The 15,665-nt window shown below is 37.9% G+C and overlaps 1 protein-coding gene across 1 annotated transcript in view; it reads left to right on the top strand.

Moving 5' to 3' along the window:
- Nucleotides 1–15,665, top strand: part of pde8a (phosphodiesterase 8A) — a 69,672-nt gene continuing 54,007 nt past the window's right edge. Inside the window, exon 1 of the mRNA XM_077563576.1 lies at nucleotides 1–1,465. Within this exon, the coding sequence (XP_077419702.1) occupies nucleotides 1,313–1,465 (153 nt within the window). The 5' untranslated portion in view covers nucleotides 1–1,312. The remainder of the gene's footprint in view (nucleotides 1,466–15,665) is intronic.

Here is a 15,665-nt window from a genome sequence, read left to right as displayed (position 1 = left end):
CAATCCTTGCGGGTGCTTTTATTGGATGTGCCGCTGTCAAGCAGCGGCGAAGAAATGGAAGGGCAAACGACAGAGAAAAGACAAGCCTAAAAACGAGCTCGAAGTGGTGGCTTCATTCTCGCTCGTCTCTGCGTCCTCGCCACCTTTAATCATCCTGCACCGAAAACTTGCCTTCAAATGCTGCCGTTTTGGGGGCATTCTCCAGAGGGCGGTACGTTCGTCATTTTTACAATTTGACAGCCTCTACATACATCTTCTTTTTTTTTTTTTCCTCCAACGCCAGCACTACCGGAATGAGGGATCACCGAGAAGTCCGGAGACACTGCGCCCGGTTTGGGCTCATCTTGAAACGGGTAGCGGATGCCTGAACGCCGGTTGGCCCCTCCGCGTCCTCCGCCGGCCAAATCTGGAGCTGATACATGGGGAGTTGCGTCCTGTTCCACTGGGAATGCTTTGACACGAGTGTCCACATGAATGCCGTGCAGTGTGGATATTGCAGCCTGTTGATGACGAGGAAGATGCTGGTCGGTTCGGGGTTGGAGCAAAGCACGGTGACAACGTGTACCTTGACCGTCCTCAGCTGAAGTGGGCCAGCAGATTGTTCCCAAAGCCACACAATCTGCCCTGTGTTCGCATTGTTATTGGATGGCACTAGGGTGGCTAAGGACGACTACCGATGCAAGATTGCACAGCAGCAATGGATAAAACTGTTGAATGAGGCGGCACTGTCTCTATGTGTGTGTGTGTGTGTGTGGGTGGGTGAGAGAGTGCATGTGTGAGTGAGAGAGAGAGAGAGAGAGAGCGTGTGTGTGTGTGTGTGAGGGGTGTGATTGTGTGTATGAATGTGTGTGTGACTGTGTGCTCAGGCCTACTTGATGACTGAAGTTGAGCACAAAAAAAAAGCAACATGAAAAATGGTGATGTGGTACGAGCGACAAGAGGAGTCTTGGGGGATCTGAACAGTTCAACTGAACTATAACCCAACTTTTTTTCCACCGCCAAAGGAGGCTGCTGCTTTGATTAAAGATCTCCAATTAAGTTCATGTGAAAAACAAGAGGGAGGAAATCAGCGTCCTGGAGGGGTGTGGGGTGGGGATAGAAAATTTATTATTCATGTGTCTTTTTAGAGCAATTACTGAACTGGCTTGGTTGTGGCCCAGATGACATATATCTATTTATATATTTAAGCAAGAGGAATGGACATCTTGTGTCACTAAAAACAAAAAGTGAGCAAATGACACTCTGGTGGACCGCAACGTAAAAAGCTCTTGCACAAAAAAGGAGAGAATATAAGGCTGAAGTGGGTTGAAGCATGGGCTGTGCTTCAAGTATTCATATCTCTGATAGGGTGGTCTACCATAGTGGAAAAGAGTCCGAGGATTCCCACTCGCCCCAGCAGACCAACACCACTCAGCATCAAGGAAATCCTGTCTCGGGACTACCCCCCAAACCCCTGAGCTGCAAGGTGAGAGAACACACACACACACTTTCTACTAAATGTTTGTTTGTCACTTATGACAAAGGCCGGGATTGAATGGAAAGGTCACTTGATTTGACATTTAATTGCGCTTAATTTCAAATCCATGAACTCAGTCACTTAAACTCTACTGTCTTTAAGAAGAGGATGTAGGTCAGTGATTGTTGGGCTTGTACTAGTGGTGTGGAAAAAAAAAGAGTAGTTCTAGTAGCGTGAACTTTAAAAAAAAAAAAATCCAATGTGAAACATTTTTAAGAACAGTTAAGTTGCATTGCTGCTTTTAGAACTTTGTTTTCTAGTATTTGTTGAGTTACATTTTTTATTTAAAGGGGGAAGTCAACCTTAAACAATTCTTGACAATAATATGTTATATGTGACCTCACTAGTCTAAATATGACATTAGGATTAATATTACATTTGTGGACTATGCGTGATTCAGCAAAGTCCAGTCGTTTTTATCCATCTCAGGGGGCGGCCATTTTGCCACTTTCTGTCGACAGAAGATGACATCACAGTTACTCAGGGCTCACCTGTTTTTTTTTTAAGCTGATCTGTGATTGGTCGTTGCCTGAGCCCTGAGCAACTGCAATGTCATCTTTAGTTGACAGCAAGTGGCAAAATGGCCACCCCCTGGGATAGATTAAAAAAAAAAAAAGGCTGGATTTTGCCTCATTACTCATATTCCGCAAATGTAATATTAATCAGAATGTCATGTTTAGACTAATGGAGCTGCATAGAACATATTATTGTCAATACATTTTTTGGACTGACTTCCTCTTTAACCACATAATAGTTTTTATTGAATCATTATTCAAATGAGGAGTTTGAAGTGTTAAAACTTTAACTACGTTGTCACAGAGAATGTATTTCCAGCATAAACAAAATAGCAATACTAAATTAGCATTAGCATGGTAAACACGCCTAGTATGACTTAATCATAATGTTAAATGTTACCGGTTTAAAGTTTTATTTCTTGGAATGTCCATTGTCAATTAAAAAAATAAATAAAATAATCAAATTGAGCTACTAAACATACCCGCTGAACAGAAATTTGCTAATTTCGGCTGGCTCAGCTCCCTGAGTTTCCTTCATTCTGCTTCTGTTTTTAAGTTTTATGCCCAGTTGTAAGCAAATTTTCCAGAGGTGGATATTCCGTTACAGTCCTAAAAAGTATATCATTTGTAAGCAACTGTAAAATGTTCTGTGCACTTTGAAAATTAAGAGAATCACCGATATGTTATCAAATTCATTAGGTCAAGACATAGTCCTCCAATTTAATCAGATGTTTGGTTCATTTGTTTTTTGACATTGTTTGTAAAATGTGTTTGACTATATTTAGAGGCCACACAAAATATCTCTGCTTTAGTTGCAAACCAGAGCGAAAATCTGTGGCAAAGTTTTCACTCAACGTTATTTGGCCTCTGCTTCACCTTTCGACTGACTTATGTAAGGTCATCATACAAAAATATCCTCTTTTTAATGGAAAAATGACAAAACTGGCTCGGCCCCGAAGAGGATTGACACATACATACTGTAAAGTGTATGCTGAGTATGTTGCATCATCACAAAATCTAACAGTCCCATTTGTCTATTGGACCATGAATAATTACAGTAAGAGTGGCATAATGAGATGTGCTGCTTGGACGCTTGTAAAAGAGATGTGCTTCCCATCAAGGGGATGATCAATTCCATTCTCATTTGCATGTTGCATAAGAGATCACACATGCACGTTGGTGTGTTTGCTGTGCAGGAGGCTGAGATGAGAAAGGCTGATGGATTTGGTTTATGGCAAAAATCAAGAAGGAAATCAGTGTTGAGTTGTTAAGAGAATAAGTAGTTGAAGTCGTCTTTGATTCCATTTAAGGTCAATCACTCGTGCTATGATATTTGGTGGCTCTTAAAATTACCAGACAATTTACGTACCAACATTTTAAAATTAGTTTGTTTTTTTCTCCCTCCACCTTTTTTTTTTTAAAGTGTGGGTGTTACTTTATTATTAATTTAATAAATTAATAATAAATTAATATATTTATTCTTTAAAAAAATATATACAAATTATTGACCAATCTATAATGTTAAAAATGGCTTGCTGTCTTTGATGATGCAATGTTAATAGTTGAACACACATGCCATTTTGGGGGTCTCCTGAAAAGTGACTATTTTGGAGGTACAAGGATTCGGCCCGTCAGCAGCGATATGACATATTTTGCTGTGTTTGGCGCAATCCTGTTACAGATACTCAGACATCTGAAAGATATGTTGTGAATATTTTTTATTTGAATACTAATTTAAATGTACTATAGTTACAGTAGCAGGAATGGAAGTTAAAGGGTTGAAAATCAATGCTAATTTTATAGTTTTGTTTTTTTTTTTAGCTTGAGCGCACATGCTAGCTGTTAGCCGCCATGCTAACTGATCAAGGACAAATTTGACCCCCCAAAGAAAAAAATTGGTTAATGTATTTTTTTCTGATGATATGAGCAACAGGATTGTGTTTCTTTGAGAGACATACTCCATTATGAGTGAAAAATATTAAAATTACAAGAGAAAATTTACATTCTCACTATCTATGGCCGGAGCAATTAGCTTGAGGTCATTTCTGCTGAGTCATGTAGTGCTTGTGTTTATGTTGAGAAACAACTTCAGAGCACAATTACTACTTTTATTACTAGTAGAAATATGCTTGTAATAAAACAAAATATTTTAACAATTAAAAATAACATAAATTGAATAATTGATTGATTTTAAACTTTTCAAATAATATTTAAAAATAATTTTTACCACAGCTACAGTTAAATTTTGTCTTAGGACAACCGTAACTTGCGCAAATGCATGAATTATTTTAAATTTCGTGAAGTTGTTTCGGGGGTAGATAATGTGTGTGTTTTGTATCTGTACATTTTGAGGGCTCATGTCAAGCTGAATTTTGTGGCAAAATGTCTGTGCAAGATGCAGCGAGACAGATGCCCCCACGTCAGGATGCCCACTGTGCCTTTGATTGAATTAGTCCCCTGATTGAGTTAAACTAATGGTACACAAATCTCCTTCAGATGTAAAGGGTTAATCCCGAATCTATAAGGTGTCATCTTTAACGTCCTCTGTAGATCATTGCAGCGACTGGTGGAGTTCAATTGGCGCTTACCGTGGAGGAAAAGTGCACTTTCTGTTTTTACATTATTGCTAAGCATCGAATAGAGGTCATGTGTTGCTGTTACTTTTGATTTGCTTCTATCGCTAAGAGAGGAGATCGATGATAGTTATTGATTGCGTTGGAAATTGTGTGCATGCCACTCTTTTAAAGCCCCTTTTGAACACGAACACACCATTTTCATGCCCAGGGAGAATTTTATTTATTTATTAATTTTAGCAGCACCAATTCCCAGTAGGTGACAGCAGTAAGTAGAGCTGAAACAATTAGTTGATTGATCAACCTTTTGCTGGAAATGAATCGGCAACCTTTTTGATAAAAGAAAGACACATTTCAGGCATTAGTATTAAACATTCTTACGTAAATTTAGGCTATTTTAACCCCTAACATCTTTTATCGTCTGGATCAGTTTGACCCCAGCAATTTTAATCTCTAGAAAGGGATTTTAGTTTGAATTGTTTTTGTCATCATAATTTGTAATGTTAGAGGATAGAGGAAGCGGTCTCACTAAATACATCAAGATCTTGTAAAGTGAATTCTGAGATTTATGTCTAATGCATTATAGGTGTTTGAAGGAATTTGCTGAAAACGTGTGCAGAGGTTGAGAACTATGCATAGTGGACCCACGCATATCGCTCATTGTTCAAGTAATTACTTTTTTTTTTTTTAACAAAAAGCATTTTGGGGAGAGTTTTATTTATTTTTTGTGTGTGGAAAATGCATAATGAAGGCTTTTCAGCATTTTTTAAAGATTTTTTGGGGAGGTTAAAACATTTTCAAATGAATTTCAATTGACGTCAGTTAAACACAGATTTTTTGCCATTCCCTATCCCCTGCGAATAGCGGATGTCCTCCGTACTACGGAATAGTGCCGATATATTTTCTATTTAGTTTTATGTCGTGTTCTCATCGACTAAGGGCGAACAAGTAACAAAGTAAGGTGTAGAAACAGCCAGTTTTCCCACATTTTTAGATTACATCAAAGTCCCTGAACTGGGGTTTCATAAGTAGAATTTTCTTATTTAAAAATTTTGCAGAATCTAGTAATAAGATAAATGGAAAAATACAAGTGTGGAAACAAACAAAAGTGCGATATAGCACTTTATTGTAAGCATTTTTTTCTTGTAAAAATAATCAGTTTGTGGTTTCGTTATATCTACTTTCTAGTGAACATAGTACCAGCTCAGTGGCCAAGTGGTAGAGTGTCTACCCTGAGACTGGGAGGTTGTAGGTTCAATCCCTGGCTGGGTCATACGAAATGCAGTTTAAAAACAGGACCCATTATCTCGACAATCAATCTTGACCTCTGCTTGACACTCAACTAAAAGCACAAATAAAGATTGACACTTCATTCTCTGTTTCAGTATTGTTTTAAGCTTTTTTAAAGATTGGATTTTCTTGAAATAACGCAATTTATCCTTTAAAAATTGGTATTTATGGCTTATTTTAAGATTTAATTGCCTGTTTTGTTGCTTAGAATAAGTTTTTAAAGCTTATTTTAAGATTAATATAGATTTACACATATTTCTTATTTCAAGAAATCTAAGTTAGTAAAATTCTCTTACTGCACTGGCAGATACAGTAATGTCTGGACTACAAGCCGCTACTTTTTTCACTTGCTTTCGACCCTGCGGCTAATACAAAGGTGCGGCTTATCCATCGGATCACAAGGGGGCGCACTATAAAGGAAGCGCAAAATCGTCAGGCAGAGCAAAACAAACCAAGTGAACCCAAATACAGTAGGAGAGACAGAACGAGAGCAAGACAATTTGCGCCCTCATTATGGAAAAGAAAGTAGCGGGAACATTAAAACACCGGCGGCTTACATGTGTAACAAACTCGAGTATTCCCCAAATTTAGCTAGCGCGGCTTATAGCCAGAGGTGCGCCTTGTAGTCCAAAAATTACTGTAATTTCACTTGTGTCTAGTAAATTTACACTAAGAACAAGTGTATTTTATCTAATATTAAGGAGATGTGATTTTGCAGCGTAGGTATTTGTTTTTAATTGTAGTGAGTAAAAGTAATACGTCAAGAGAAAATGGAAGTACACCTACCTGAAAAATATATTAAATATACTATAGTAAAGAAGTATTTGTACTTCCCACCATTGCAAGCAATTTTGCCATTGCTGCACCATTGTATCATGGATGACTAGGTTTCACTAAATATTTTTTTTTCTTGTTTTTTTCTGGTTGTATTCTAGTGAGGAGACGAGAGGTAATTTTGGCAATGCTAAAATAACTCACGGTTCTAATGGTTGCCTACGATTTTGGCACGGTTCAGTACCGCTCCTGTGGAAATGGGGCTCCCTGACCATAAAAACCCAATTCAGGAAATATTGTAAACTGTGAAATAATCAGTTGTCTTACTGCAACATTTTGAATGTTGTTTTTTCTCATCCCAATGTGCATGTGTTCCCTGGCTTGTGTCATTGTGGTTGTGAAGATTGCGCACACATTCATCCCTGTAAGGATGATAATTATCCTCTCCAACCACACACAGCTGGTCATAGCCACAGTGAAGTTTAGCCTCTTGCAAAAACACAGTCAAACAAATGTGTGCTGTGTGTTTGGAGCTCGGGCGACCGGGAGACGGCGTGCAGGCGTCTGCAGTGTGAGAAACATTCAATGGAGCTTTGGGAGCGTGACGTGAGTCTTTGTCAAGGGTATGGTGCCATCTGGGCTGCTCTGAGGATGATAAGGCTCAAGTACAAGGTCCTGTGATAGTGGGCATTTTTTTAAAGAGCCAAATAGACAGTCACAAGCCTCGGCCAAACATGGCGCCATTTGTCCGGCCTTGACTTTTTCCGTCGGGGTGCCCTCTCTCCAGAGGTGCAGAAAGTGCACTCAAGTAGAAGTACACATATTTCAGTAAACGAGAGTGGTGTAGAAGTAAAAATACAGATTCAACTCTACTTAAAAGTGGGAGTTTGTCGTTTTAAAACCGCAGGATTTGAATGCAGCCTCACTTTACTAATCCTGGCCCCCACCTCCAAAACTATGTCCCTCACAGATTCTCAAACATGGCCTTTCATAATGGCATGTGATTATGAAAGTACGCAGTCGTGATAAGTAGTCACAGAGAACGCTGTCCAGCTACAACTAAAACAGCAGCAGAAACAATACTAAGCTAGCATTAGCAGCACTGTAAACAAACGGATGTTAGCCATGCTTGTAATGTTGGTAGCGTGACTCATTTATTTGAAGTGAAACATTTTGGAATGTATAATCAATTCAAACAAAGGTGATAACCTGTCGAAAAAATGTTGCTAAACCTGCATTGCTTCAGAATCTGCCTTAAGTCCTATGCTGTGTTTCTTTTTGTCAGTCTTACATCCAGTTGTTAGCAAAGGAGGCAGCTTCTGTAGCCTAAGGTCAGGTCAGCATGAGGCTCCGGGAGTGTGCGGTGACGCACTTGTGAGTGTCCTCACAAGTGAATGGCAAATGATTGACACCTCATCAGTCTTGTCTTCTGTCTCTGATTAGGGGAACAGTTTAGTTGTTTTTTTGCTTGTTTTAAATCGCAAACTCCCCATTTAAATGAAAATAAAAAAGGCAGACTGAAATGTACTTAAGTATAAAAGTGAGACTTTTTTTTAGTTTTAATGATCATTCGTTGTAAAAACTCACTATTAATTTCAATGACATGCAAATAATTATTATTATTATTTTTATTTATTTATTTATTTTTAAAAATATAATCGTATTATTATTATATAGGTTGTGCCATGCCTTACAGGAGGATGATCATTTTTCATCGCCATCTGCTATAGACACCCCAAGGAGAAGAACTTTGCAAATGTAGTAATCGGTGGTAGGCACACGATGCTTCAAAATGATTAAATAGATTGGCAATTGGAACATTGAAAATAAACCCTTCTGCTTTTATTCTATCAAAAGAACGTGTTCCCATGGCTACTAACATTGTGTGCTGACGCTACATGCTAAATTAGCTAATGATGTACTACTGTACGTACGCAAAGTTTTCAGATTAGATGTCAAATTTTTGGATGCTAGAAGCTTATCATTTTAACCAACAATAACAAACAATCCTCTTAAATAAGGCCATGACGGAGGATCTTTTACCATTGTTGTTTTTGCTCCCTGGCTCTTGTTTCTCCATCTCACTGCTGTTGCTGTTTTTTCTGCCTTATAAGACCCGAAGATCTTTATCAATAAATATTAAATAATAATAATAATATATAATATTGTCTTTTTTTTTTTCAACATCATCTCAAAGTACAGAGTCTCGTGGCAAAGTACGGACTAGAAATTGTATCAGTTTTCAAATATAGGGAGTAAATGTAAAAACTGAAGATCTACTTAAGTACAGTAATAAAAATACTTTTACTTTGTTACTTCCCACCCCTACCTTGCCCAAGGAAATCAAGTCAGAAAAGGGCGGGCCTAGTCATGTGGCATCTGTGCATGTACGCAAGTGGCAGAGTCACTCACTCGTAGCTTGGACTTTCCCGCATTAAATCATTCCAATTTCTGGTTGTGGCAAGACACGCTCATCCATACTTTTTTTTTTTTTAACTCACTTATACTGTATGTAACCTAGTCTGTAGTCACACAGACACACACACCCTACCCTATACTGCATGTTTCTTTTAATGAAATTGTAGTGGTGAGTAGTGTTCTGCATGTTTGCTTCACAGTTAAGAATTTACGGGTTCACAATTCAACTCTGGTCACTCTGTGTGGAGTTTGACCGTTCTACCTGTGCTTGTGTGAATTAATTAAATACTAAATTGTCCATAGATGTAGCTACCTGCCAACAAGTTCAGGGTATACCCAGCCTCTCGCACAAAGTTAGCGGGGATGGGCTCCAAGGATAATGGATGGATAAAGCCCCTAAAAGTGAACTTCGTTATTTTCTGGTGTACTTTAGGCAGGTAGATGTTGCAGATAACTAGAAGTTACCAGTGCCCCCAACTTATGTGCTTTTCAAGATATGAACCATCACTTTATTTATTTATTTATTTGAATTATGAATGTGAACATTTGTGTCTGAAGCACCTTATTTATTGATCGTCCATTTAGAGATGACACAATAGGTTTCTTTGAATTTTTCCACGTCTGTGTCTCACTTTTGTGTGCGTATGTGCTTACACAGTGCGGATAGGTGTATGTACGTGTGTGTGCATGTGTGCAAGTTTCTATGGTCCATGTTGAGAGCCATTGGGAAATTTTATTTTAGAAAGCGAAGGCTTAGCAATGTGATGAATTAATCCACTGCTCTTCCTGTAGACAGTAAGCAGGGATGATATTTGCTCTTTTGCTTTCTCTCAATAGGTTATCAAATGTGCTCTTGAACTATACACTGCTGCTTCCTTGACATAGTTAAGTAAAGCATCCATCTCTGGCTAATCTGTATATATATGTATCAGGTATATAATATGTAACATTAACGGCAACAGATTCAATAATTTCGGAGAAGATATGCTCCATCTATGGCCTTATGTAAGATACAGTAATTGTTGGATGTTGTAAAACTACCAGCTTCTGGCATTCAAAAATTCTCATATTTGCTAATGAAGCTTTTTTGTTTTATTTTTTTCTTACAACATTCAAAACATTTACAAAGCTATGGCAACTTGGTTTGAAAAGTCAGGCCAGTGCTGGTTCATCATTAATAAAGCCATGTCTATGCAAATTTCTATCAGCCTGTCTGAAGCGTTTCACATGATCTACTAGCATTAAGCAAAAAAAAAAAAAAGCTAGTAGACTTTTATCAGATAACATTACATGGGTTGGTTGAACATTTTTGTGTTTAAATATACAGTACAATGTTTAATTATTTTTTTATTTTATGCTCTGTATGTGTTGCTGCTCTGTGTGGGTTAAAGCAGCAGTTATTTGAAACGTTAATGGAACATCTCGGCTAATTTCTATTAGCCCGTCTTTGTATTTTGCTTTATGTTAGCATTAAGCTAGGAGACTTTTGTCTGAAAAGCTGCTTTCACGCTTCATGCGTCTTCTTTAGAGGACTGTTCGAATGACTAGAGTCTTCTTTTTCCTCCAATTTCTTGACTTGAAGAGAGCAACAGAACAAGAGCTAAGAAACTCTTTCAAAATAGTTCTTTATAATAAGCGTACAGGTTTTTTTCTTTTTATACAGTTTAACTTAATCAAATGAAGTCTCACACACCCCCAACATCAAACTGAGCCAGAAAAAGCTTGCATGCCATCAGTCAGGCCGCCACCCAAGTTTGCTGACCCTGGCGTACAATAATGAGTTTATTAGGTTGTTTTTTACACTGCAGGCCTTTTCAGTGGCTCTATCTGATTGATTAGTGCATTTGGAAGTCCTGCATATCTCTGCTGACTGTACACTGCTGTCGCACTGGAAGAGTGGCAGGCCTGATTTGGATCTGAATCTATCCCATTCCTTGATTTTTTTCCCCCCTCCCCTTTTTCTTTTCTCTCTTACACTCCCATGACGCATATGCAGAGTGAGCCACATGGGAGGGAAAAATCGGAATTGGGTCACTTGAACCACGTAGTCTAAATCCAGCCTGAAATGTGAAATCTCTGCCTCTCCACTGAACCATTTCCATCATGTCAAACTATTACTTGAGCCATGACTTTAGCGGCTCATTGTGTTTTATTTTAAACATTATCGTCAACTACAGTTTGACCCCATCCTCCCTTCCTGTCCACTGGCCAGTTAGTGGCCGTGTCATTTATCATTGTGGCACATGAGCTGAATGAGTCAGAGGAAATAAGTTGGCTTTAGTTATGGCACATGACGACCCCTGACTGATGACTTTGTCACTGAAAACGATGTTTGCAAAAGCAACCTGTTGAAGTTGAGAGTGAAGAATTTGTATTGCTTTTAAAAATGATCTATTGTTGATTAACTAAGACTTAAGGTGATTGTATTAGCACAATACAATGCCTTGTTATACGGGTGACTTGCATTACGACTTAATTGAAATACGAGCCGCCATTTGGATGAATTTTTTACTTTTTGCTTTGACTTGTGATAAGAGCACTGTATGGTGGTTGTGAACGTAACTCAATTAAGAAGACACGGTCTTGTATTTTTAAACAGCCAAACAGCTGTCTGTGAAGGCCCGACTAGCTTAATGCTAATGCTAAATAGCATGTATATTGCGGTGATATAACCCTTTCAGTCAAGGGTGTCCAAACTTTTTCCTCCGAAGGCCGCATACAGAAAAATAGGATTTAAGGCCTCCTTTGGAATTGTTCATATTCATATTTATAAAAAAAAAAAAAAAAGTAAATCCAATCTTCCAAGCAATTTTGAATTGTTCATACATTGTAGCTATTAATCAAACCAACTACACCGCAGCTTTCTGTTAAGAAGTGATAAGCAAACTTTTGGGTGGTTTGCAGCCCTGTGACCCACTAGAAAAGATTGGCCCCTGTATTGTGTTCAGCTCCACAATAAGAACCAAACACAAGAGAAATCTGTAGTAAGTTGACATTTTTTAGGATCATTAATTGGACATCACAAAGAGGAAGGACGAAAATACTTAAGCTTTTTAGCTTTATTCACCTTAATGAAGAGAATATTTTCTCTTTTAATAGTCAATGAGTTGTCAGTTTCTTTATGTCTTTGCATATCATTAGCATAAATCCCACTTGCGTCCCCTACTGCAATATAATTGGCTGTTTGCTAAAAAGAGGCCAGGACTGCCTAGAACTAATTAAAATATACACTCATTTTAAGGGAAGGCTGGAACGAATTGTTGGTGTTTCCATTCATTTCAATAAGAAAACATCGTTTGAGTGTGAATGTTTTGAGTTCGGAGTGCCGTGACTGAACAAAATAAACTCTGATCTCAAGGCACCACTGTGTATTCCTTTAGGATTCTTTCTTCTTCCTTCCGAGAATATTCTCTTATGACGTGTAGCCGAGGCGAAACTAACCTCTCGCTGTTTTAAAATAGCCTTTTACAAAGAAAGCCGCAATCATTGCTCCCTCCGAGAAGAATAGGTTTGTGTCATAAATTCTGCATGTGATAGTTTTGCTACATTAGGAAACGTTACACAACAAACGTCCGTGTGTTTGCAGTAACTCTCTGTTTAAAGAAGACCTTCTTGACTCCATTCCACTTTTGCATTTTTAGATTGTGAGAATTGCCTTTCATGAATACTTATTTATTCCAGATAAAGAACAATAATGTCGCCTATGAGCGCAAAGTTGTGTCTGAAATGGCAGCCAGGCATCAAGGCCAATTTCAAACTTTTCAAGCTCTGTTATTATTATTCTATTGAATTTCTCATCTACTGAGATCCACCAATAATGTCCCTTACATTTTGGTTTAAGAGACTGCATCAATGAGCCATGTTGCAGCACATTATGAGGAGCCATTAAACTATAGAGTATGCCAGTCAAAAAAAAATGTCAACAACGATTCTCAACTTTAATGAATAAGTGCAGAGAAGTCAACGAAGCTTATGCAAAGAGAAAACCTTATAAACAACAAAAACAGTGAACAGATTCTATTGCGCATTTTGTTTGCGCCCCATTAAATCGCAGACAACAGCTTTTTTATTTATTTTTTATTAAGTTTTGCAAGTACGGGCTCAGGTAACGACCAATCACGGCTCATCTGTTTTCTGAAGCTCAGTTGTGATTGGTCATTACCTGAGCCCTTAGCAACTTAGTTTTTATGTTTCATATGAACGGCCCAAGCGAATTGTACAGTGATGTCATGTGAGCTCAGTTCAGATGGCTCAAGGTTGTTGAGTAGCTTGGAAAAGTACAGCGTGTACTGTGCAGAAAATTGCATCTTTGTTGCATCAAAGGACCAGTTCATCTGAAATTGATCACTCATGTAGTGTGTCGCCATGTCAGCGTCTCCATTCGTAGGTTAAGTTTGATTTCAGTCTTGTCATAAGGGGAGCATGTGTAACACAGAGGATAAGCAAACGCCACGTAAACACAATCCTCAATGTTTTCATATGTAGAAATGAAGTAATGGCTACGTACCACAAAAACTCCAATCATATTGTTTGATAATAATAGTACAGTATACATGCAAGAAAAAGTATGCGAACCCTGAGTAGCTGCATACGTTGGTCAAAAAATGTGATCCGATCTTCATTTAAGTCCTAACAATAGACGGGCTTCTTAGAGGAATACCACACAAACACTTATATGTTTCATGCTTTGACTTAACACAACATGTCAACGCCACAGTGCGGGAGGGAAGAAAAAAAAAAGTATGTGAACATTTGGATTTAATAACTGGTTAAGCCTCCTTTGGCAGCAATAACCTCAACCAAACATTGCCTGTAGTGGAGCGAAGCTGTACAATGTTCAGGAAGAACTTTGGACACAACTTACAAAACTGTTTCAGGTCAGCAATATTCTTTGGGTGTCTGAATTGCTCTTTTGAAGTCATGCCACAGTGTCTCAATCAAGTTTAGTTCAGGACTCTGACTGTTCCACTCTAGAAAGCGTATTTTGTTTTTTTGAAGCCATTAACTTATTTACTTGTACAGTTTTTTTTAAATTAATTAATTATTATTTTAGCCGTAATAATAGTAATGATGTCAACAATAATTATTGTTAGTATTTTTTTTATTAATAATGATGTGAGGTGTCTGGTTTCATTTTACAAAGTGGCAGTTTGTCAGCTATAACTAAATGTTCTTTTTTTAAAAAAAATGCTCCAAGCCCCTCTCAGCTGAAGGTTGCTGTCAAAATAAACAAAGAGAGTTACCTGTGTGTATTTAAAACAAACACATTAGCCTCCGCTACCTAACATACAATGGGGAATTCCATAGGAATACGGGATAACAATTGCAGCAAAGCATGCAGACAGACCGTGTAAACATAGTCACAGGAATATATTCTTTATCATCGACTGATATTAATTTCATACTAAGAATCCAAGAGTGTGTACTGAAGGAGAAAGTGTGACAAATAGGTTATTTCTTCAAAAATAATTCAATTGTCATGACTGTGTGTGTGTGTGTGTGTATGTGTATGTGTATGTGTATGTGTATGTATATGTATATGTATATGTATATGTATGTATATATATATATATATATATATATATATCACCAAAAAATAAAAATTGGGGGAGAGACTGGAACAGATTAATGGCGATATGATAATTCTCACGATATTGTGGGGAGGTTGGCGATATTAAATAAAGGTCACCATATTGTAAAAAAAAAAACTTTAAAAAAACAGCTCATACTTAAAAAAGCACAATTTTGTGCTTTTGTACATAACAGCTATGCATATAAACAACCTACAATCTCTAATAACACTTAATATTTAGCCACTAACTTGCTAATGCAAGCACACATTGAGTTCCTCCACATATTGACTCTGTTCACTAGCATAATGTCCCCCTTCTGACGATTAGCGTGGATTTTAAACATAGAAGGGCCAAAACATCCCTTATGAAACTTAAACTGCACTAAAAAACTACCCACCAGAGGGTGCTAGAACTACACAAACTTTTTTTTTACAGATGTGCTGCTTTTAATATTGTTACATGACGACGACTATATTGTGGCAGTTTTAATATCGCGATGTTTGCCGTTATGGTTAAATCCCTATTTGAGATATGAGTGTTTTTAGTTATGAGTGAGGTCAAGAATCAAATTAAACTCGCATCTCAAGGCACCACTGCACTGCAGCTAGAAACACACAAAATTAGAGGTCACTGTTAAATGCTTTCATGTAGCCCCAAAGCGCTGAAGAAAGCGTTGTACAGCAAAGCACTTAATGTTGGATGACGCGTCCCTTGGCAAGATTTTTAAAGGCCCACACGTTTAGATCTAGTTTTATAGCCATGAATCCAACGGACACTTCATTAAGAAAATTGGCAGCTGATCTGAAGCGAATTCACTATGGAAAAACTCCTGAGGACTCAACTTCATTTTTTTAGCTTGTCTTCACTCCAAGAGGCACAAAGAACAGAACAGGGTGTCAGTCACTGGATTTAAGTGAACGGGGCAGGCCTGCAACTTATTGTCTGTAGAGAAGAGACTCGTTCATCGACTCAGGCCTGCATTCAGCCTACATTGGGTGTCTCCTTG

The sequence above is a fragment of the Vanacampus margaritifer genome, chromosome 4 (genome assembly GCF_051991255.1).
Source record: "Vanacampus margaritifer isolate UIUO_Vmar chromosome 4, RoL_Vmar_1.0, whole genome shotgun sequence".
Classification (NCBI taxonomy): domain Eukaryota; kingdom Metazoa; phylum Chordata; class Actinopteri; order Syngnathiformes; family Syngnathidae; genus Vanacampus; species Vanacampus margaritifer.
The sequence above is the reverse complement of the archived record's forward strand: the minus strand, read 5'-3'. Positions and strand labels throughout refer to the sequence as shown.